The sequence below is a fragment of the Aspergillus karnatakaensis genome (assembly GCF_047715665.1).
Source record: "Aspergillus karnatakaensis strain CBS 102800 unplaced genomic scaffold BJY04scaffold_35, whole genome shotgun sequence".
Classification (NCBI taxonomy): Eukaryota; Fungi; Ascomycota; class Eurotiomycetes; order Eurotiales; family Aspergillaceae; genus Aspergillus; species Aspergillus karnatakaensis.
In genome coordinates, this window is record NW_027395747.1 from 88,040 (window position 1) to 108,758 (window position 20,719).

The window sequence follows — 20,719 nt, forward strand, 5'->3', positions numbered from 1 at the left end:
GTAGAACGGAACTCTGGGCTTAACCCAGCAGGCATCAATCCCCAATCCCAACTGGTGCACTGTGATAATCTTATACGGCCCTTTCGGTCTGGGTAATCTTCGTTGACAATGCACAGCGGCCAGTCTTCAAAACCAGGATTGTCTGATGGGATAGTTGGAAAACCGTCGTCGGCGCTCCCGGTGGGCTCTTGACCTTATATGTCATCATATGGCGTGCCTCATCAACCTGACAATGCACCATGAGAGATTCCTAGATACCCTCCAATCTGGGGTCACTGCTCTTGATGGTCCTGGCGTCAGCCCCCAACCCGGGTACACTGTGATAGCCAAATGCGGCCCTTTCGGCCTAGGTAAGCCTCGTTGATAATGTGCATGGGACGGTCTTCAAACTCAAGATTGTGTGAGGCGACAGATGCGGCACCCTCGGGGTCAGCAGTCTCCTCAAGATCAGTCTCCTTTGGATCGGTATCCTTGAGATTAGTCTCCTTTAGATCGGTCTCGTTCAGATCACTCTTCCTGAGATCACTCTCGTTGTGCACGACACTCCCGTTGCAAAGACGGCTCCTACTGTTTAATAGTGCGCGCTTGCGCAGAACCGCAATTCTGTATAGCGCATGAATCGCATTGACGTCCTCATCTGTAAAGCTTGCATGAGACTGTTATTGCTAGCACCGTCCCTTCATTCTGATAGTGCCCGTCTACGTGGGACCGCAAAGGTGAACATCACCTCAATAGCACCGGGCCCCTTATCTGCAAAGCTCCCTTAAGGTGTCTGTACGGTCGACAGTATCAAGGTGATGGAAGACCTGATGTCCTGCTTCAGTCGTCTCTGCTGCGACGGAACAGGGGATGATGAACTGGTTGAAATTCCAGTGCTGACGCCTCTCTCAAGATCTCCCTGATCGGAAGTTGCGTACGGTGTCCTGGGAGGACTGATGCCTGACTCGAAATCTTTGTTGGACGCTTGTTCGCCTGCAGCAGTGGTCCTTTCTTCTTCTGAAACGAACAGACCGGACTCGTCGGTATCATAGAACTCGTCGGCATCGTCGGGCGCACCGGTATTATCAGGTTAGTTGGGGAGTGTTGGCGTAGTTTGCCTGCTGGAACTTCTCATCGAGGCAGTTTCTGTATGGGTTTCCTCCCTAATACGCGGAGGGATCGGCGAGGCCGGAACTGCTGGCCTTCTGACAAGTCTGAGATAAGCTCCCGGACGAAGCGCAATGCTAAAAGGTCCAGAAGGTTGATCTAATCCGGCCTCCGCGCTTTCAGCACAGTTGTCATGGTTCCACCATCGTCGAGTAGTCCGTCAAGCATTTCGTGAGTTGTCCCCACATCATCAGGGGAAATGTCTCCATGGAATGATTTCCTGGTGGGATCTAACCCGACGCCTGTCTCTTGTACGGCATTAGAATGCCCGCACACAAAGGTCAAGCGGTCATTCTGATCGATTAATCTTCCGCCAACGCAAGGATACGGTCGAAGTAGTCAAGTAGACAGGACGTGAATGGGGCTCGACTATTCCGCAATGTGGCTAAACCAGAGAGTCCAATTGTTAGCCGTAGAGATCATTCGCCAACAACGGATCTGCCGGGGAATAGTGGACTTACATTCTGCCTCGCCGCGTGTCTTTGCAGCGCTGGGTAGCTCTCATGCGCCATTTCGCTCGGAGTGTGAGGTCTATGAGATCGAAGGGCTCGATGACACTTGCAATAGCAATCGATGACCAACTTGTGGCGAGAGAATAATCGATTTTTGGAGCAAGTATCATCGTTCGTGGTGTTCTCATCGAGGGAAGCAAGCCGTGGACCTCGTCCCCTGGAAACCTTGTACGCGATTGAGAATATTGTCGAGGATGTAAGGGGAGCTGTTTTTCGTTGAGAAATAATAGGGGCTTCTACCAGCTTCGCGGTTAGATTTAGGATGATCATCAAGGACTCCATTCCTTGGATTGAGTCAACGGTGTTGAGCTCCACGGAGCATAGATCATAGATAACGGCCAGATTAAATAGGTTATGATTCTTCCACCAAAGACATAGGCGCAGGGCTTACCTTGCCCCGACGAGAGAAGGTGGCCTGCGCCTCGATGGCGGAATCGTCCGCCAGTAAATCCAGGAGCGTCTCGTAATCGGCGCAGCAAGGGGGCTACAAAAGGTCAGTCGAGCAAGGCCCCGGCCTAGCTAAGGGCTGGGTTACTTACGGGGTGGGGGGCGCAGTCCGAACTATGAGCCGAAGTACATCGACCACAGTACTCTCGATCGAGTGAATAAAGGCAGGCCAAAAAGTTTTCGAAATCCTCGAGCGACAAGTCATGCTTTGTATGTTATGATGCCTCGATCTGGCCACAACTCGCATTGTGGGAAATGAGGGTTGCATTTGCGCAAGCATCAACCTGATGGCCGCGTGAATTCGCCATCGAGCTTCATGCCCACTTGGATCTGCTGCCGGATCCCTGGCAGATCCCGCGGGTACAGGCACGATCTTCTGCTGGGTATTGTCAAGTCCACCGTCCGTCTGGAGTAGCTTGGCCAATGATTGCGTCTCAAGCGTGCTAGGCTGAGCTCAATTGGCATCGATCCCCGCGTGTGTACACTGGCAGAGCATGAACGTCCGTCGGACTGAGTTAGGTTTTCTCAAGTACACGGACTGTACAGTCTGTAAGCCCCTACGTATCCAGTACCCCCAATGTTCTTGGGGCCAAAATGAGAATGGCGAATGTGATAAGTTCACCCTCGCTGTTCGGATCACGCCAGGAGCACTCGCGAATGTGGCCGTGCTGAGAGTTTGTATTCTGCAAATACATCCTGCCACAGACTCGACCGCAGGGCACACTGCGGGGCTTCTTTGGCTTACACTCGGAGCCCTTGTGATCTCTTCTCCTGGCGACGGCGATCGGTGCGTCTTCGTCATCTGCGACTGAGGGTATCGAGCGAAATAGTTCGAAAATAACCGAAGCATCCCGTGGTCGTACGTCTCATCGACACGCAACTTGCACTCTTTCGCGGTAGCAATGATGTGTTCCTGGATCAGCGTCCATAACGGAACCTCACCTCCTCTGCGATGTCTGGAGGAGATACATAGGGTTGCGGCGAATTCCAAGAATCCATTATGGAGGTTCTTGAGCTGGACGGATCGCTTGTGCAGTTAGAGAAATATGCCATCCATAGCCACGGCATATTTTGACCATTTTCGCTTACTTAGCGGTGTCGTTGTATGACTGGTTTATGGAGAGTCTGTCCGTATTGGTGAACGCTTATCACCCCTTGCAACCAAGATCGCAGTCTTTGTGCCTGGTTGATTGCCTTTGGTTCCTTTCTTCAGCAGGCCTGAGCCTGAAGATTGCGCTATACGACGTGCTGCGCTGGAGGCTGTGTCGTCAAGCTCGCTTGACGACCTCACTGACAGGTTCGATCGTTCCTGTTACGCTGGATACAATATCTGTGTTCTGCCGATTGGGCTTGGTGTTTCTCATCAAAGCCAAACCCCGTGTTTACGATTTCGTGTAGCAAGTTTATAACCCGTGGGAGTCGAGCTTCTGATCCATGCTTCAAGGCGCGTTGTTTACCTAAGTTCGTCCAGTGGAGTTTGGTAGTTAGCAGGCTTCAAATGTCTGGATACCTGGGTACATCCCCCACGATCTCCCTTAGCTTGACACGACGTAGGAAAGTACGCTATGTCTGTTTTTCTCTCTTTCTCGGCCGATGATTCAATGCCCTGACATCACTGACGACGCTCATATCTGCTAGCCTGCGTGTGAACCCATCGGCGCTTTGAGCCTACGGGATTCGATATCACGTCGAGTATGGTGCGAGGGGGAGATGGAATGAGGCCGAGGATTGCTTCAGTCCTACTGGGGCCATCGATTCAGCTTTTCGGAAGCCATCACTGTCTCAATAGGTTAACAAGCCGCTCGGTCAGAGCGATCGCTGCTCCTCACACTTACCTCTTGTCTCGCTGGATGGACAATCAAAGCCTCCATCAACCGGAGGATTTCTCTTCTTAGGCGACAAATTTGACGAAATCGAAGAGGACCGCAATGACATTTTGACAAAAAGAGACACGCAGCATGCCGTAGGTCCTTGAAATTTTTTTCAACACGTTTGCATCAAGATGGTCATCAAAAGGGCACAGAAAGGCAGAAGCCACATACGCCACTCTAGGTATAGCGCTAGGACAGGCCTAGAAATAGAAATCTATGAAGCCTCGTGTTCTTGCGCCGGATCAGAGAATGGCATCGAGCATGGCTTTGAAGTCCAGATTGGCAGTCTTGGTCAATTTCCACTAAACATTTTCTGGTCACGTCTCTGTCCTGTGCCCCTGTCATCAATGATTTGGCATGGGTTAGCCGAGCACAGTTTTGAGGAGGAAGATAGGGCTACTTACGAGTCGTCCCAGCGGGGACAGGCTCTGCACTAATAAAGACAGACCGGCCATGCTTTTTTCCCATCATTGTATGCCCAATCCGGCCCTTCCTAGGAACCTCAGTCTCGTTTTTGCTGTAATCAATTGCGCGATCAACGTCGCTTGCTCTTGCTCTTGGTTCATTCGAAATGCCACGCCCAACGTTGTTCAGTCTCCATGTGATAGCTCTGAGTAGGAGTACCATTGCATCTCTGAAAACAGGCACAGCTCTGGCAAGGCGTGCGCAGCATCGATCAAAGTCATAGGAGCCCGATATCTCGCTGAGCTTCTCTCTATCATCCCCCCAGTTGTCTATGACAAGGTCCATGGCCTTTTGGCGAGAACTTTCATTTCGTTCCTTGTTCACAGCAGTAAAATATCTTTCCCAAGAGGTGCCCTCTTTGCGCTTGACAAAGTTGTCCCAATCCGGTCCATATTCGTCCCCTCTGCGTCCACCGTGTTTGCAACGCGTATGACACAGTCTGCAAAGCCGGTAGTCTTCGATAGACGATATACAACACCCTAGATCCGGACACGCTCATCAGTCGCAGTCTACTAGGTAGTGCCCGCTCCGCCGCTGGGCAATGCCATATGGAGCATTGACCACATTGTCTTCTGATCCAGACAAGCCATCAAGACACCGGCATGAAGGTGACAGCAGACCTAATATTGTGTTTCAGGATTTTCTGCTGCCCTGTTCTGCTGCTCTGGCCTTCTCAGCCCTGACTCTGCAAATCCACCAGCCTGAACTAGCCCAGCTCTTCCAGAATAGGCTCTGTAGTCTTTTTATCACCAGATCAGGGGAAATGTCGCCTGGGAACGTGTCCCAGATGATACTCAGCCCGGCACCCCTCCCATATGGCTATAGCCGTGTTCGCGGTGGGTCTGATACCGCAGATGGTGGAATTAGACAACGACACATTGAGTCTATCGGCATTGATACATCGGTTTTGCACCAAGGATTGTTCTGGTAGATGCAAGAATGGAGCCGAGTATCGTTGTAGTAGTAACCGCGGCTTTTAGTAGCGTTCCGATGGTGAGCAGCCCTATGTGTACCCATTGCTCCACGGACAATAGCTGAGGTCTCTACTCTCGATGCCCACAAATGGGCAACCAAGTCCTTCCTCAACTGGTCGAGCCTTTCCTTTCCTCTCCTGGCGACGAAAACAACCCAGAGAATTCGGACCCTGGGCTGCTCGAGCTCTAAGCCGACCTGCGAAGCCAGGGGTCTCAGTCTTCGCCTTGGCGGCGTCGCAACCGATGTGTACCATCCTGCATCTTTTAGGAGGCGTTCTCGAGCAGTGGACTTCCACCTTGTTTCAATCTCGTTAACCTTGCCCTCCCACTTGTCAATGCCAATAGGCAGGCCCGAGGTCTCGCTGTCGACTTTGTAACGGCTGGCGTCATCTGCGAGCCTTTTCTTGAACTTGGCTTCCACCGTATGCGAGCATTATTCAGTTTCCCATCCCACTGGTCCTCTGAAAAGCCCGAGACGTCTCACATGCTAGGAAGCAGGGACTGATTGGCCATTCTTGCGCAAGACGGGCTTAGATGGATAAGTGGAGATGAGCAGCGCCCTGGCTGTAGAAGGAGCTGTCCGGATCAGGATGGACAGAGATAGCTAGCGGAGTCAAGGAGACTCGTAGCTAAACCAATACATGTAACATAGATGCACTACGCCATAGCTCCATGAACCCTTTACCAAAGTGTTGTCATCAGAGGAGCACACCAAGCCGGGAGCCAGATACGCCACTCCAAATAAAGAACCCCGTAGGACCGACCTGGGAAGAATCCTTTCTGAAGAAACAGATTAGCCTCGCGCTCTCGCACCCGAGCGGAAAACAGAAGCATACCTTGTAAAACTCCAAATGGGCATTCTCGGCTGATCTTTGCCCAACACGCAGAACGAGAACGGCCCGACTCGAGAACGCAGAGTTGACTGGAGCAAGCAACTGACAGATTACATGGTACTATTCGATATCCCGTATCGATCTGCTTGGAAAGGGCTCATCGGTCAAATGTTCGGAAGACACCAAAGTGCCATCAGTCCCTATATCATCCTCCTCCACATCCGCCTCCTCCATTTCCTGTGAACTGTCCGAAACTTTCTCATACCAGGCAACTTTCTCCATCTTCAGTTCGGTTATCTCAGCCCGTAAGTCTTCGTTCAGTCTCTCGGCAGTGAGCTTCCCCTCTCCTTCCAAGTTCAACAACCCAGTGAGTCTGTCCACTTCTCTTTCCAAGATTTTTCGTTGCGCAGTCAAAGGTCTCCACAGTACTATTTATCGGCAAGAATCACACAGGAGGGAACATGTGCTGGTCCATGTGGTCTGAGTCCTGAAGCTGTTTTGGAACATTCCGCCCGATTCATTTGGCCCTGAGCCCAGACGGGTATGGTGGTTTGAGCAGATAGAAAGAACCTAATCCGCTGGCCCTTGGAAGTCTCAGAAACGCCTTGACAAGACACCGAAACGCGCCATTGTGGTGGACTTTATGCACGGTAGCGACAGGTCCGATGGCGCGGGGAAAGGAAGAGAAGATAATGCAGATATACGATTGGTGATGCTATTGGCTTGTAACGCAAAGCTGGGTGAAATTTTCGACTTTCTTAACCTTTCTATCACACCATCAGTGATGGAAAAGACTCAGAAGGCAGGGAGTTTACGCTTCGGCCTCCGCGGTCCCCAACCAAGCGGTGCTCTTGTCGTAATGGGCGCACGACGCCTGGTTCCAATGACAGACGCAGTTCGTACAGGAAAATGCAAGGTAAGAAAGCTCTAGAGTCCACTCATGGGTATGATCGAGTCGAGGTCCGCAGGTGAGGTGACGAGCCATCGGAACTCAATGGATCCCAGAGAGAACGATCAGAGGGTGCACGGGGAATGCAATCAAAACTATGTGCCGTGAAGCTTCAGAGCCATGAAACGAGCTATCTACTTAGTAGAGGTGGGCTCCTCGATCGGGCGTGGATGCGGCTGGAGTCGACAAAGTCAGGATGAGATGTGGTTTATGTGCGATTCTCCCCTTAGCAGGGTCGTCATATCCCTTCATATCTACTTCTTGGATTACCTCTTGCCCACAGCTTTGACTGCAACTCACCATAGCTGCTCAGGCCTGGGTCAGTGACCCTCGGCGAGACGCGTGAGTTGTTTAACCGCGCACTAGAGGAAAAGAATCTCGTGAGGGTGGATAGCGGACAGTTCTTCAACCTCCAAGTAGAGGGTAAGATAATAGGGCTGAATAATGCTTTGCATCTTAGCCTTAAACATGGTGAATTCAACCAGCTGAAGGAGGAGGCCAGCGCGGAGAAAGAGACTATCCAGAATCTTGCGTTGTTGAGCCAGCGAGTCCTTGATTATATTATTAGCCCGCAACTGCCTCGCCAGGCCCGTCAGTTGCTCGAGGGAGAGTTGTATGATATGGGACTCAATAGGTTATGACGGAATGCCGTAATAGCTGAGTAGGCTGGTAAGCGCGTCATGGTATCCGCTGCGGTCAAAGATGACATGGTCGGAGCCTTCAGATGGGGTGTTGATGTAGCATTCGGCGAGGGCATCCGACATGATACAGTCGCGGCTCCCGGAGTAGTTGTCTGAACGCAGAGGCTGACTGTTTCCCTGATTATTTCCCTCTGACCCTTCGCCGTCAGAGCCGGTAAGGTCGATAAAATCAGGCGAGGCGGCGTTGGCGGTGATATAGTCGGAGCTTCTGGCCGAGTTGTTGATATCATGTTCGGTACTGGCTGCGGGCGATTGGGCACCCGTCTCGGAAGGGTTGTAGCTGTCTGACATGGCGTCGGTCTCCGCAACACGAACTCTGCTTGATGAAATGCTCGCTTTGTGTCGAAAGTATGGATTCGGAGCCGCGCAAAAAGGCCGTGGTTTCATCGAGCAGAGACCTGAAGTCGGAGTTCCATGCATATTGAGAAATAATGGGAAGCAAGTTACGTTAGGCTTTCTGGACAACACAACAGGCAAGCAGGATGAACTGGCTTTTTTGTTCGTCGGGAGAAACGCAGGTGGGACCTGAAGCCGGCTTCTGGGGGGTGTTTGTTTCGTTGTCTTTTGTTCGGTGGTCGTCCGTCGAAGCAGGCGTTTGCATCCGATGAGAAGACGAAAGATAGGAAGACTGAACATCACATACCCTTACGCGATAGGCCCAGTACGTCAGTATCAGTTGTAGTCCTAGGAGTCCTGAAGTGTATCGTGGAGCCGGAAGGATGAATGGAAGCTCAACAGTGTGGAGCAGACAGGTAGACCCGAGTCTATCAAAGACGAGATAGAAAAGATCAATTCCAGAAAATGAGGAAGAAAGACGGGAGATGTAGGAGGAAAGAATTTCAGGACTGGAGACGGGAAAGTTGGGGGTTTATATAGACGTCCCCCGGGGCAGCAGTGAATGGTTGGAGACCGGATGGTAACAGCGCGAGGGAATGCGGGAGTCACGTAGGAGGGTCATAGCAAGGCAAATTACTTTCGAGATGGAGGAGAGAGTGACGGGTCGAATGAATGCAGAGCAAGGGGTGTGAATATGGAAGACATGGTCGGCTGAGGCAGTAGGATGGCACTTGGTAGGGCTTGTGGTTCTCGGGGAAGCGAAGAGCATTAGGGGATCGGGATACATATAGGGATCTTCATCAGAAGGCATATCTCTTGCTATGCTACTGAAAGGACAGAATCTTCTAGCGATGAGGGAATTTCTTGTCTGTTTGCGCTGTGCTGGTCCTGCAGATGCAGGAAACGGGGATGCATGGTGGCAGTCCATACGTCTAGTGAATGCTGCAGTCAGCTACCTGGAGCAACGACTGAATACGATGGTGGAATCAGCCAGAAGGGGTGAATTGGGAAATCAAGTACAGTATAGATCTAAAGGGGTATATATAGCATGATGGCCATCGAAAGGCCTGGAAACAGAAAACAGCAGCTGGAAGCGGTTACTTGACGCTACCGCGCCATCGTTTGAATGCATCAGTGAATCCGATTTCTTGCTCACTTGAGACTGCATATTCACTCAAGCGATGGTCCATGCTGCCGCAAATGTCCACCAGCGGCGCCATAGAGGGACGGCCATGCGCACACTGAAATGGAAAGACACAGTTGGCGAGACGGCTCACCAAGCTCTCGCACTCCTCAATGCTCAACCCGTCATTGAACATGATAGCTGTCCGACAGGCCCGGGAGTTTAGCAGATCAAGGATACCTTGGGGGCAGCCAGCAAGTCTGCCAACCCAGCCTTCTCCGTGCCCTTTATTCTCAGAGGTTGGTGTTTGCGGGCGTGTGCTCCCGCTTTCTGTGCGCTTCCAGATCTCTGCGCGGATGATGTTGACAAGCAGCTCGGGCTCCACTCGACAGCGCTCTGCTATCAAAGGAGGAAGGTTTGATACCGACACTGTAGCTTTGCTGCTTTGTGGGTTTAGCTCGACCACGTAGTCAATGCCCCAAGCCCGAAAGAAAGCCGCATGCCGCTTGAGGAGAGAAAACTCAGAAGCCGCAACATTAAAGACCACTGTATCCACCTGTATTGTTTGTATATTCCAATCGCTGTCAAACAGCTGCTCAGACAGACTCTCCACACGACACCGTTCATCTGCCGCATGCTGGTCGATGAGGGCCAGGGTAGGCTGTAGATTAGCTATTTCTACCAAAATGAACTTTCTGTCCACTTGTCCAATTACCTTTGCAGTCGCCAGATCTCGTTTCCTTAGCTTGCCGCGGTACTTTGATACTCCAAAATTATCCAGCCCGCAGGTCTTGTGGAAGTTTTCGTCTGTCGTGTCATACTCCGGATCCGTATCAAGGGCACTCAGCGGCCGTTCAGATCGCCCAAAAACGGGGTTTCTCCAGTTATCCAAGACCCCCTCCAACCACATGCTATGTGGCCCTTCCCCAGATGCTCGCTTTCGGCTATCCAATCGGCGCGTAGTGGCTGTGGACCCCTTTGACCTTAGCCTATTTGCAATGGCCGCGGCGGCAGATGGGTAAGCATTGAGGGATTGGCCTGTCCGTGCGTTGATACTGTGCCTGATTCCAGTGTACGGATCCGTCCATGGGATGACTACATCTGCTGGTCCTTGCTGAATTTCGGATTCCTGTCGGGAATCCTTCGCTGGAGTGGAGGGCCCATCCCCGCCGCCAATACCTTCATCCAGTTGTGCTCCGGCAGTATGCGTCTCAGAAATCTCCAACTCAACCGGTGGTGCCACTGATTCCTTTGGTGGCGCGCTTTTCGCCTTTGGTGGGCCACTGCATCGGCTGTTCGCGGTCTTGACGCGGGACCAGCTCCCAAAATGGCCACTTGCGCTCGGCCGAGCAAATGACGGCAGCTTGATTTTCTTTCTGGAGAATTCAGAGGAAGTTGTTTGCAAGCCCCGCGAATCTAGTTTGCTAGTCAGATCTATGTCAGACTCCACAGTGGAACTCTCCCGCTGCCGCTTCCCTCCTCGTGGACGCATCTTGTGCTCTTTGAGATACTCATTAATCATGAGTGTGAGTATATCCAAAATGCGTTGAACAGTCCTATCCGACTCGGGTAGGTCTTGGTCATTGGGGCTCAATGCGGCGCTGCGCGAATTAATACGGATGTAGAACATAGGCCACTTGTTCACAGCCTTAGGCATTGGCTTTGCACGGGGCCATTTTAATTCGGTGGGAAACGGCGACGCGTTTTCGCTCGTCCCAAAATCTGATAACAAAAACAAACGATTGACCTCGCTGAAGAGTATGTTTGTCTGACTCTGCTGAAATACGGGGTCTGCTCCGAACGAGATGAACTGAACCTTCTTTGATGGGCTCGGGACAAGGGACAGCGCAGCATGGATGGTGAGATGCGGAACCGTTGCGGACACAGCGTGCCATAGCCGTGAGCTATGAGTATCAACCAGGCCTCCTTGGGACAGAATCGAGCTCAATCGTGCGAGGTCCAGCTCGTTGTCAGCTCGAGGACTCTGATGAGGGCGAATAGTCAATTTTCTGTCATCAACGTCCGACAGGACTAGTTTCGACAGGCTACCATTAGACACCACGAGCGAGATCAAAGATTGCTTCAAATCGTCCCATTGCCGTTCCAGCTCCTCTGGCTTCTGCAGCGTCAGTGCGCGGTTTTTCACCCGCACCGGCATGTTCCCGAAAAGATCGTTGACAGTGACTCGAGTCCCATGATCACTGCACTTCAGCCCGTGGTGCCGCGGAGCTGGAGTCAGCCTCGCAACAGGACTTGAGTGGTGGAAGATCACGGAGTTTGTGCTTGCGTGCTGCGCGTGATGAGAAGTTATCGTCAGCAGGGCAAGGGATGAAAGCGAGGCGAGAAAACAGCCTTTCCGGCCATATGCCGACTCCAGACGGAACTTTGAAGTATCTGGCGGCGTTAGCAGAAGTCGGCATAATCCAGTGAGTACTTACGATAGACTTTCCCTAGTCCTCCTTCAGGCGCGAATTCAGCTGGAGTAATCCCATCGCCATTATCTTCAACCACGCAGCCGCCCCTGCGGTAGTCTACAGTCACCGAGACGCTGCGAGCATTAGCGTCGAGGGCGTTCTTGACCAAATCCACGATGACGCCATTGAGATGGATAACAGATGTAGATGACTTGATTTTTCGAGCGACTTCAGAGGGGAGTGGCTGTATTTGGGGTATATTCATGGTTCGTGGTCGATTGGATGCTCCAAAACATATTTATTCCCGCCTCATCGTGGTAACCGCCGCCTCGACTTTAGTTGCGAAGGCGAATCCAAAAGTGAGCGCAATCCAAGAGAGTAGGTAATAATAGATTTATGGGTTATTCAGCAGTTGCTGCTTCCATCTTGAAGCCAAAGGGTAGATTGTTGAAGACTGAGGAAACCGCAGACGAAGGCGATGATGTCGTTCATGTCACGTGACTGTATACCGCTGGGGTTGTTTATGGCTGGACATCACGAACTGTCTGAAGCTGGTTGATGACCTTCAGAGCAAGCTACGAGTAACGATTATTCATGTTTACCCTCTACCTAATGCGAGACTACATCCCGTATGCCACGACTGAACTCGTACTGAAGCCAAGTGTTTGAGCTTACGTTCGCTGGCAAATAACTGTGGCTCATGAGCGAAGACCGAGGTAGGACAAACCCACAGCTCTGAAGCTCAAAGAGTACACGACACGCGTCGGAGTATCTGTCTTTCTTCTCCCAACCTCCAATCGCTTGATGCTTGGTGCATGAATGAGGTTGGGGAGATTGAAACGACTCTTTGGGCCGCAGGGCGGGATCGCGATCACGTGTTCCTCCCCGAAAGACAGAAAGACAGGAGGCTCACTGCCTGATCCCTCCACTCTCCTCAATATCTGACTTACTTTCAACTCTCATTATACCCCTGAATCTGCTGTCTACGAATCTCTCACCTGCAGACTCACCTCAATCCCACCTCTATCTCACCTAGCGACCGCACTGTCTCTCCGCAACCCACCTCCACCTCCGAACCGATCCAGCATCGCCTCGAACACATACACCGCACGGTACCTTTGTGGTGTAAACTCAAAACCTCCCGGTGCTGTAAACTCTCTGCAGCAGGCCAGAATGGCCACAACTGACGGCCCTGCGCGGGCGCATGGTACGCCCCCCATCTCTCATTCACGGCTGGCGCTTACTGTGTTTACCTAGATCGCAACGGCCACCGACGCCCTTTCGCCAGCTGGATGAAGCGACTCGCAAGCCTGAAAAGCTCGAATAACTCTACTACGATTCGCTGGTCGAACAAACGTCACGGCTCCCCGAAGACGAAGAGCCGAGGCATCAAGAACAACCCCTACCCCCTGTCCGGGCACGCCCAGGTTACCCCTCAGGCTAGCAGCGACCGCGCGTCCTCTCATATCAGCGATGACAACGACCGGTCGCATTCACGAAGCGAGCCGTCCATTACATACTCGGGTTACGAAAACCAGGTGCCGGCGACGAGCGCCAAATCGACTGCTCCGACGATCTCTACAAATGGCGAAACGGCGATCTCCGAGGCGGCATACTCGAAAGCCGGGACAATGGCGACTACAACTGGGGGAGGAGTTAGTACAAATGGCGGGGGCGAGGGAAGCACCTTTTCGTCTCCGGCGCCGTCTGTGCGGTCGCTGACAACGACGTTGACCACTGTGCAGTCGGCGGCTCCTTCGACTCATATCTATAATACGCAAAATGCGACACATCACGGACATCATCGGAATTCAACAACATCTGGCCCGCAGCAGGTGCAGTTTTCGCACCAGTTTCCTCCGTCCCCCGCCACGGCGGTCCCTCCACATCTTGCCCCGCACGGACAGTCGGTCACCTACAGCGTCGCGACGGCCAACAACATCCTCACCGACAACGCGTCAATTCTCACACTTGCGTCGTCGTCGAAGCGGCGGCGCCGAAACTCATTAGACACGAATGCGTCTGTGCGCGCTTTAGCACCGTCCTCTGTCTTTGGCGGCAGCCGCGAGAGCCTGCCGTTGAGTGTTCTTAGCGGGGTTGGAGAGGCGTCAAACACATCCGTGCTCAACGCTCCAGGCGTGCTCAGCCGGCCGAGCCTCGTCGGGCTCGCGAGCGCAGAACGCGCAAGCGTCTACTCTTCCTCTGGTGTAGCCGGCGGCGACCGCGGAAGCTTCTACAAGCAACCGGCAACCGGTGACGGCGCCAGCATCCGAAGCGGAGTCCACTCGCACACGCGCCAGGACAGCAACGCGGCAAGCATCGGACAGCCTATCCAAGGACGAATCAGCCGGCGTAGTTCCGGGTGGGGAGAAATCACCGGCGAGGGCGACGAAAGCGATGAAGAGAAGAGAGATACCATGGAGGATAACAAACTGCAGGACCAGCAATAGCTAATACCTTCGGCGTTCTCTTACGACTAATGCGGATTAGATGGGACAGGATGGTTTACGGCGTTATGGTCAGCCGGACGGCTCAACTTATGAACTAATGTCTTTTGTATGTGTAGATTTCTTTCGGATATGAATATCAAATTCTATGGAACATTGCTCAAGGCCATCTTGCTCGTCGCGCTCACAGAACCGGTCGGGGCGTCTTGACATTCATTTCTCATTAAACATCAGACCTCAAATCGCAGCCTTCAGCCTGAGACTCCACCCACGTATGTACAACAACTTGGTGCTCGATGTCACGGACCGACCAAAGCCTACCTAACTGAGTAGTCCGACATCTTCACCCTTAGGTACCCACCGGTCCTAGCCATCCTGCAGAAACCGGTGCTACTGCTACCACCTACCTCCTCAGCGCCATCCTCCCCACAATCACCGTCGAAACCGCAAAGAAAAAGCTACCCCGTCAGCCCAACCCTCACCCTCCTAACCCAGAAAAAGAAACCAAAAACTCACAAGCAAATCACTCCAAACGCCCCACAAGCGGTCGCCATCTTCTGCACATCGCCCACAACAACCACAACGGGGATGCCAACGCGGCGCTTCTCAATCTCAACCACAGAGAGAGATGGAGAGGTAGAGGAGTAGATACTCTCCCTAACATTCGTCCTCTCGATTTTGGTTTCATCACGATAGATAAACATCAACGGTCCCGTGGCGCCCCACGCACAAAACCAGAATACCTGCAGCAAGAGATAGAGCAGCGACGGGCGGTCTTCATTCGAATCCAGGCGGGGTTTGAAGAGGGTTGCATTCGCGATCATATACACGACAAAGGAGACGCCCTAGATAAACAATAAACAAGAGGGAGAGAGAATTAGTCTGGTAAGTCCAGTCCAGTCCAACCTTACTACTTATCAATCTAGGAGACAAAGAAGAAATAGAAATACGCACAACCCCCAAAACCACACAGGCAGGGATATACAACCCCGCTTGCTTCGGCGTCTTCGCGACCACAGCAGCAGCGAGCGAGAACACGATGATTGCAAAAAAGGCCGTTAGGGATTGGAGCCCCAGCTGCGCGTCCCAGGTTCCTTGGATCTCGGCGTTGGATCTGCGTTTTTTCGGGCGCGTGTAGGGGGTGGGTGGGGTGTAGGTTGGTTTTTCGGGAGCCATGGTGGTGCAGTGGTTATAAAGTATAGAGCGGTTACGCTGCGCGATCAGGAAGACAAGGAGTAGGAGAGTAGAATAGAATAGCAGATGGATTCATGTGCACTTTGGACATCATGGGCGTTGCAGAGCCTCATATATGATAGAAATCAAGGAGCAAGGGGTCAAAGCGCATCCTTCTCTATTTTCCAAGCCATGGCGCTGCCTACGTCGGGATTTTTTCGAATCCCTCTCGTCTTGCCAAGATTGCTGGTGTCTGCATCAGATCTTTAAAAAGAATTTTGCTCGTGTTGAAGTGGTTAGCGCTCGTGTTGTGGCCTGTTGAGGCTTAAGCGCTCTTGGAGCTTGCCCTAGTCTCCGCCGAATACGAGCCGCTGTGGTTCATGGAGGCTCACGGGCGATCAGACTCGGTCACTGGAGAACGAGATGAAGGAGCGAGAACAGCCTCGCCAGGCAGATCACTGCGAAACTTGTTCATGTGCCAGGTGAACGGTTGGATTGGGAGGGGGCTCCTGCTAATGGTGCTGGTGAGAAGAGGGTTGGGGTTGTTAGTATCGGCAGCTTGAGCTGGCCGAAAGGCAAGCGGTTCTATATTTCTGGAGAAATCAGTGTAAAAGAGCACATCTGATTATCTGCTTAGGGGTGTTTCTGGACTGGACGCCCTACTGAAGTACTACTTAGTGCAAAGTCGTAAGGCCATTGGCTATCCCGGCTATTTCTCACTCTCAGAGCCCTAATGCTAGAACTCCCATGCGCTATAGTTGGCTTATATGAATAAACATGGTCCCAAGATACATTTATTTGAAATCTAAAAGATTACGCACAGTAAGAGGCCACGAAGATGAGCAATCTCAATTCGTATTTCTTCTCAACATAGGAAAGATCAAATGAGTGTGGTCAGTACAGAAGAGAGAGAAAAGAGAGTAAGCAGAACCAGACAAATGTATCCCATCGCCCACAGACTCAGCACACATCCTCACCAGCGGCAGTAACCCTGGAAGCATCCCCAGCCTGCTGCATCTCCTTCCTATCAGCCCTACTCCTAACCAACCGCCCATAGACCAATCTGCACATGTAGACCGTCGAGCAGAGGTAGAAAAAGCTAAACGCCATATTAGTCCTTCACCATCCAAAGGGAAATATAAAAAAGAAAAGCAACTCACAAACAAATCAACGCAAAAGCCGCACAAGCCGTGGCAATGTCCTCTGGATCACTCTTCATCCCCTTGCCACCTTTACCACCACCACCACGTCCGCCCTTGCGCTTCTCCAGGCCATTCTTGTCCTCATCGTCATTTCGATATCGGGAGAGAAGCATGCTCGGTCCCTGGGCAGCCCAGAGAAAAACCCAGGAGAGATGCACAAGGAGGTATCTGATCGACGGGCGCCGAAGGGGCGAGCCGCAGAATAGGTCGCTGTCGCCGGAGAAAAGTAAAAAGACGATGGAAGAGTAGCATAGGCCCTATATATCACACAAACAGAAGAGAGTCAATTAGGGTATGGACCGGAAAGGGAAATAGGAAGATGTACAGCAACAAGATTGGAAATCCCGGCGAAATACCTCGGCGACCACCGTCTGCTTGTACCCAGGACCCAAGCTGCGAGACACCACATGATTGTGGCGAAGAAACATACGACGAACTGGTAGAAGCGCTGGCAGCGCCAGCAGTGGGCTTCTATTTCGATGTTTTCGCGTCTCCGGTCCATCTCTGCCGCTGTCGGGCTGCCGCTTGGGTTGGTGGTAGAGGTATCCATCTTGCTTGTGGGATGATGGATGGAGAGGGGGGAAGGAGATGTTCGCTGGGAATGTTGGATGTCTTATAATTGGCATGTTTCGGAGTTCAGAAAAACTCCAAAGACAAGAAAATCTAATTTCGGATAGGTCTGCATAGTCGTGCTTTGTGTTCTACGCATGTTTTGGGTGTTTGATGGGAGAGGATGAGTTAGGGCTTTGTTACCTGGGTAGCCGCTTAGCAGGAATTATTAAAGCCGTAGCTCATCATCTTTGTTGACTCTATTAACTGCGTTCTCTCATCACCGATATCACGTCCGCAGGCTCGGAGTCAAAGGAATCGGCTGGATTATCTGAGACATAGTCAGCCGCAAGGCAGATCCAAGCCCCAACCCTCTCAAAGAGGATCGGACCTTGAGTTTGGGATAGGATAAAGAGGTATGATCGGATCTGGACGCTAGAACAACCAATATCTCTCTTTGTTGCTGGCCGGTTAGGAGTTGAAAGCTGCAGGTATTGTCAAAGCTGAAGCAGATCAAGACAAAGGTCGATTGGACGCTCAGGGGATCTGCGGCGTTTTGTACCCAGACGTTCTTTGAGTTTCCTTTGTTGGTGTAGATGAGATTTATGTTACTTTCAATATCTTACTGGAAGAGGTTTGTTTGATACAACCGCAGTGCATAGTATAAGTCGGGACGCTGTTAACGGCCACCAGGCTTGCTGTCAGAAACACAACCTTACTAAATCTCTTCTCGTGAGTGCTTTGCATGCCAGAAACAAGTAGTAGAAAGTGGTCAAGTGCTGCATTAGGCCTCCACTAGTTAATCGATAGGCTATAGTGCCTTATAAAAAACAGCCTTCAACAACAGGCCTGCTGGCCCAATGGCAAGGCGCTTGACTACGAATCAAGAGATTGCAGGTTCGATCCCTGCGTAGGTCAATGTTCGCTTCTTCTGAAGTCTTTCTTTTTGCTGGGTGGGTGTGTTGAAGATTTTTTACGGTGGAGACGGATCCATACCTACAGATACTAAGGCCTGAGGCAGACACTTAGCATCACCAACCACAGCCTGCGTAAGACTGGCTAGCAGTACGATAATATCTACGTTTCTGCGCGGCGGTAGATCTTGAATAGTTTTATTGTGCTGGGTTTGATTGAACGCGACAACCCTAGAGGCAAAAGACGTGGGGTAGTTCATGTGTATAGAAAGATCTAATCGAACCTGACTATATATTGCTAACATCATGGGAGTCAACGAACATAATTTTGAAAATAAACAGAGTAACAAAGGGGCTTACTGAATAGCAGCCTTGACGGTACCAGATCGTAAATTCAAACAAGCGCCAGGGTACTCGGTAAAGACAGCACAGCAGCACCTATCCTTCCCCCGGTGGCAGTTTGGTAGAAAATCAAGGGCAATAGAGTACCAGAGCCCTACCTTGGAAGGATGCAGACAGACAATATTCTGTTGTGGCTGGCGCAACGTGCTGCGTCAACTGCTATTTTCGTTATGCTGTCCTATAAACGTTAGGATGGGAGGCTTTTTGCCTTGACAACAACATCAGCCTGCCCACTAGCTAACTAGATAGGTACCACTAGAAGCCTGACGGGTGATTGGAATCAGTTCTGCTTTCGCTGTCCTAACCGTCAAGACAAGGTAATCTTGCCACTACGGCTGGAATTATCAGCGCCAATGCATCTTACGACAATCAAGCACAAATTCATCTTCCAACAGTTCAAATCGAGCAATGCTAGTCCACCTGAAGCTACTATGTAGACTAGATACCTTGATTCACCCATATTGATGAGGCTTAGAATTCATTCCAACGTCTGCCTGGCCGCCCCGGCAACGTAGATCCCTGATAGGCCCCAGTGACTGCTCGGGCGTTGGGATGTGCAGCTACTCAATACACCGAACCAATCCCTCTCTGAGATGTTCGAGATCTTCGCGGGGCAACCACCGACACCTTGCTTTAATCGGCAACGTTCTGCGCGGTTGGGGCTGTGTGAATGATCCCTAACTACCTTGCCACGAAGGACAGGACATATATGATGCCTCCCATCTCTTCTCCAGATATCAAACAGTGCATCTACACAAGGCATCAAGCTTCTTAAGATGGCTCCTACCCCTCCGTCAGCTTCCACGACCGTAAGCCCCGAAGATGACCCCCCGCCATCATACGAAGCACCATCCCAAGACCCGCAACCACGCAAGGAATTCACCAACATGATCGACGAGGGCTACTACGTGCAGAGAATCATGCAAGGTGTCGCCTGCTTCTTCGCCGTAGCCGTCTCTTTCTTCGCCGCCCGTATCGTGGCCGGAATCCCAGCAAACACGCCGCTGTATAAAGCGTCTTGTTTCAACCTTTCGGCGGTATGTGAGCTTCCTGTCTTGTTATGTCCCTGCTTTTGCCGTGCTATTCAAGGCCTATATTAAGATCAAATGTTCACAATCCAGGGCGTTGTCTACCTCGTCTACCTCATCATCGCCTGGAAAGTCCGCCCAGCATCAACATCCCCGCCTACCGCACGCCCGCAGACGATCTACCTACTCGCACACGCGATCTGGCTCGGTGTGTGGATTGCTGCGCCAGTTCTGATGTTTCTCCACCGGAGTCACTACCACGAAAAGGCAGACGCAGATGCAGGTGGCTCGGAAACATGGACTATAACCATCACGACCACTACCAGCAGCACCAGCACCAGCCCCAGCACCAGCCCCAGCCCCAGCAGCATCCTCGACAAACGCGCGGGCTATCACACCGATGGCACCTGGCGGGTCGAGAACCAAGCAATCACAACTGGCGTAGCGGGGGTTCTCACATTGTGAGTATAATAATCCGGGATACGAGTCTAGTCTGCATCGCGGAAAAAGCTAACAAATAGGTACGTATGTGCGCGGTCAAGCATTTTCTTCCTGCATACGACCACCGCCACGCTGTCTCTGACATTCAAGAGGTTTACAAAGGAGGAGATTGAAGAGTCTGGGTCGGCGCCGGGGTGGAAGAGGTAAGGTAAGGTGTCTGTCTGTAGTCTGTACTATCTACCTTTCCATACTGGTGTGGTGATTCGAATGTGTATTTCGGAGTTGGAGATGCTGTTTCGTTTATGCATACTGTGTCGTCGAAGATTGTAATTGAATATTGAACAATATACATGGAGCGCAAGATCGGTATAGCCATCGTCGAGGATCTAGCCCTAGTTGACTAACCCCCACCCCCTATTCATCCACCGTGAGGATGATTTGCTACCAGGAGAGGGAATTCAGAATGCTGAATTGCCGTCACGTCACTCCAAAAGGGATGGGACTAAACTTGAAGAGTCGAAGGAGTGCAGATGGTATTCCGAATAGTGAAGATACCTACTGAGCAATCCGGACAGGTGCGATTATATGCTCTGGCATAATAGTTTAGCATTATAATGCTTTAAAGCTCCTTGCTTTCAACAACCACTCCGATATGGTGTAATGGTTAACATTGGTGCCTCTCATAGTAGAACGCACCGGCTCAGGGTTCGATTCCCTGTATCGGAATATCTTTTTGCTTTTTGTTGGTCTTTGTGGACTGGGGTGGGTGTGGGTATCGAGTTTATTGGGCGG

The 20,719-nt window shown here is 51.6% G+C and overlaps 5 protein-coding genes and 2 non-coding genes across 7 annotated transcripts; 3 read left to right on the plus strand and 4 right to left on the minus strand.

Annotated features, from left to right (window-relative positions):
* Positions 1–296: 296 nt before the first annotated feature.
* BJY04DRAFT_219819 (uncharacterized protein) lies at positions 297–4,040 on the minus strand (the record flags this gene model as incomplete). Its single annotated transcript, XM_073716699.1, has 5 exons — positions 297–656; positions 2,050–2,142; positions 2,851–3,132; positions 3,849–3,886; positions 3,941–4,040. The coding sequence occupies 5 exons, from the start codon at positions 4,038–4,040 to the stop codon at positions 297–299; spliced, it is 873 nt and encodes a 290-aa protein (XP_073569547.1).
* Positions 4,041–9,231: 5,191 nt separating this feature from the next.
* BJY04DRAFT_192808 (putative DNA mismatch repair protein (Mlh3)) lies at positions 9,232–12,203 on the minus strand. The gene is made up of 2 exons (XM_073711827.1): positions 11,796–12,203; positions 9,232–11,751 (listed from the first exon to the last, which is right to left on the minus strand). The coding sequence occupies exons 1-2, from the start codon at positions 12,034–12,036 to the stop codon at positions 9,332–9,334; spliced, it is 2,661 nt and encodes an 886-aa protein (XP_073569548.1). The 5' UTR covers positions 12,037–12,203; the 3' UTR covers positions 9,232–9,331.
* Positions 12,204–12,599: 396 nt separating this feature from the next.
* Positions 12,600–14,385, plus strand: BJY04DRAFT_192809 (uncharacterized protein). Its single transcript, XM_073711828.1, has 2 exons — positions 12,600–12,978; positions 13,029–14,385. The coding sequence occupies exons 1-2, from the start codon at positions 12,945–12,947 to the stop codon at positions 14,219–14,221; spliced, it is 1,227 nt and encodes a 408-aa protein (XP_073569549.1). The 5' UTR covers positions 12,600–12,944; the 3' UTR covers positions 14,222–14,385.
* Positions 14,386–14,730: 345 nt separating this feature from the next.
* Positions 14,731–15,394, minus strand: BJY04DRAFT_219823 (uncharacterized protein; the record flags this gene model as incomplete). The annotated part of the gene is made up of 2 exons (XM_073716700.1): positions 14,731–15,063; positions 15,173–15,394. 2 exons carry the CDS (start codon positions 15,392–15,394, stop codon positions 14,731–14,733), a joined length of 555 nt encoding a protein of 184 aa, XP_073569550.1.
* Positions 15,395–16,250: 856 nt separating this feature from the next.
* On the minus strand, positions 16,251–16,802 carry BJY04DRAFT_192810 (uncharacterized protein). The gene is made up of 2 exons (XM_073711829.1): positions 16,552–16,802; positions 16,251–16,490 (listed from the first exon to the last, which is right to left on the minus strand). Exons 1-2 carry the CDS (start codon positions 16,704–16,706, stop codon positions 16,352–16,354), a joined length of 294 nt encoding a protein of 97 aa, XP_073569551.1. The 5' UTR covers positions 16,707–16,802; the 3' UTR covers positions 16,251–16,351.
* A 1,186-nt stretch (positions 16,803–17,988) lies between these two features.
* BJY04DRAFT_t99 lies at positions 17,989–18,060 on the plus strand. The gene has a single exon. It is a non-coding gene; the product is annotated as a tRNA-Arg (tRNA).
* Positions 18,061–20,573: 2,513 nt separating this feature from the next.
* Positions 20,574–20,653, plus strand: BJY04DRAFT_t100. The gene has a single exon. It is a non-coding gene; the product is annotated as a tRNA-Glu (tRNA).
* Positions 20,654–20,719: the final 66 nt, after the last annotated feature.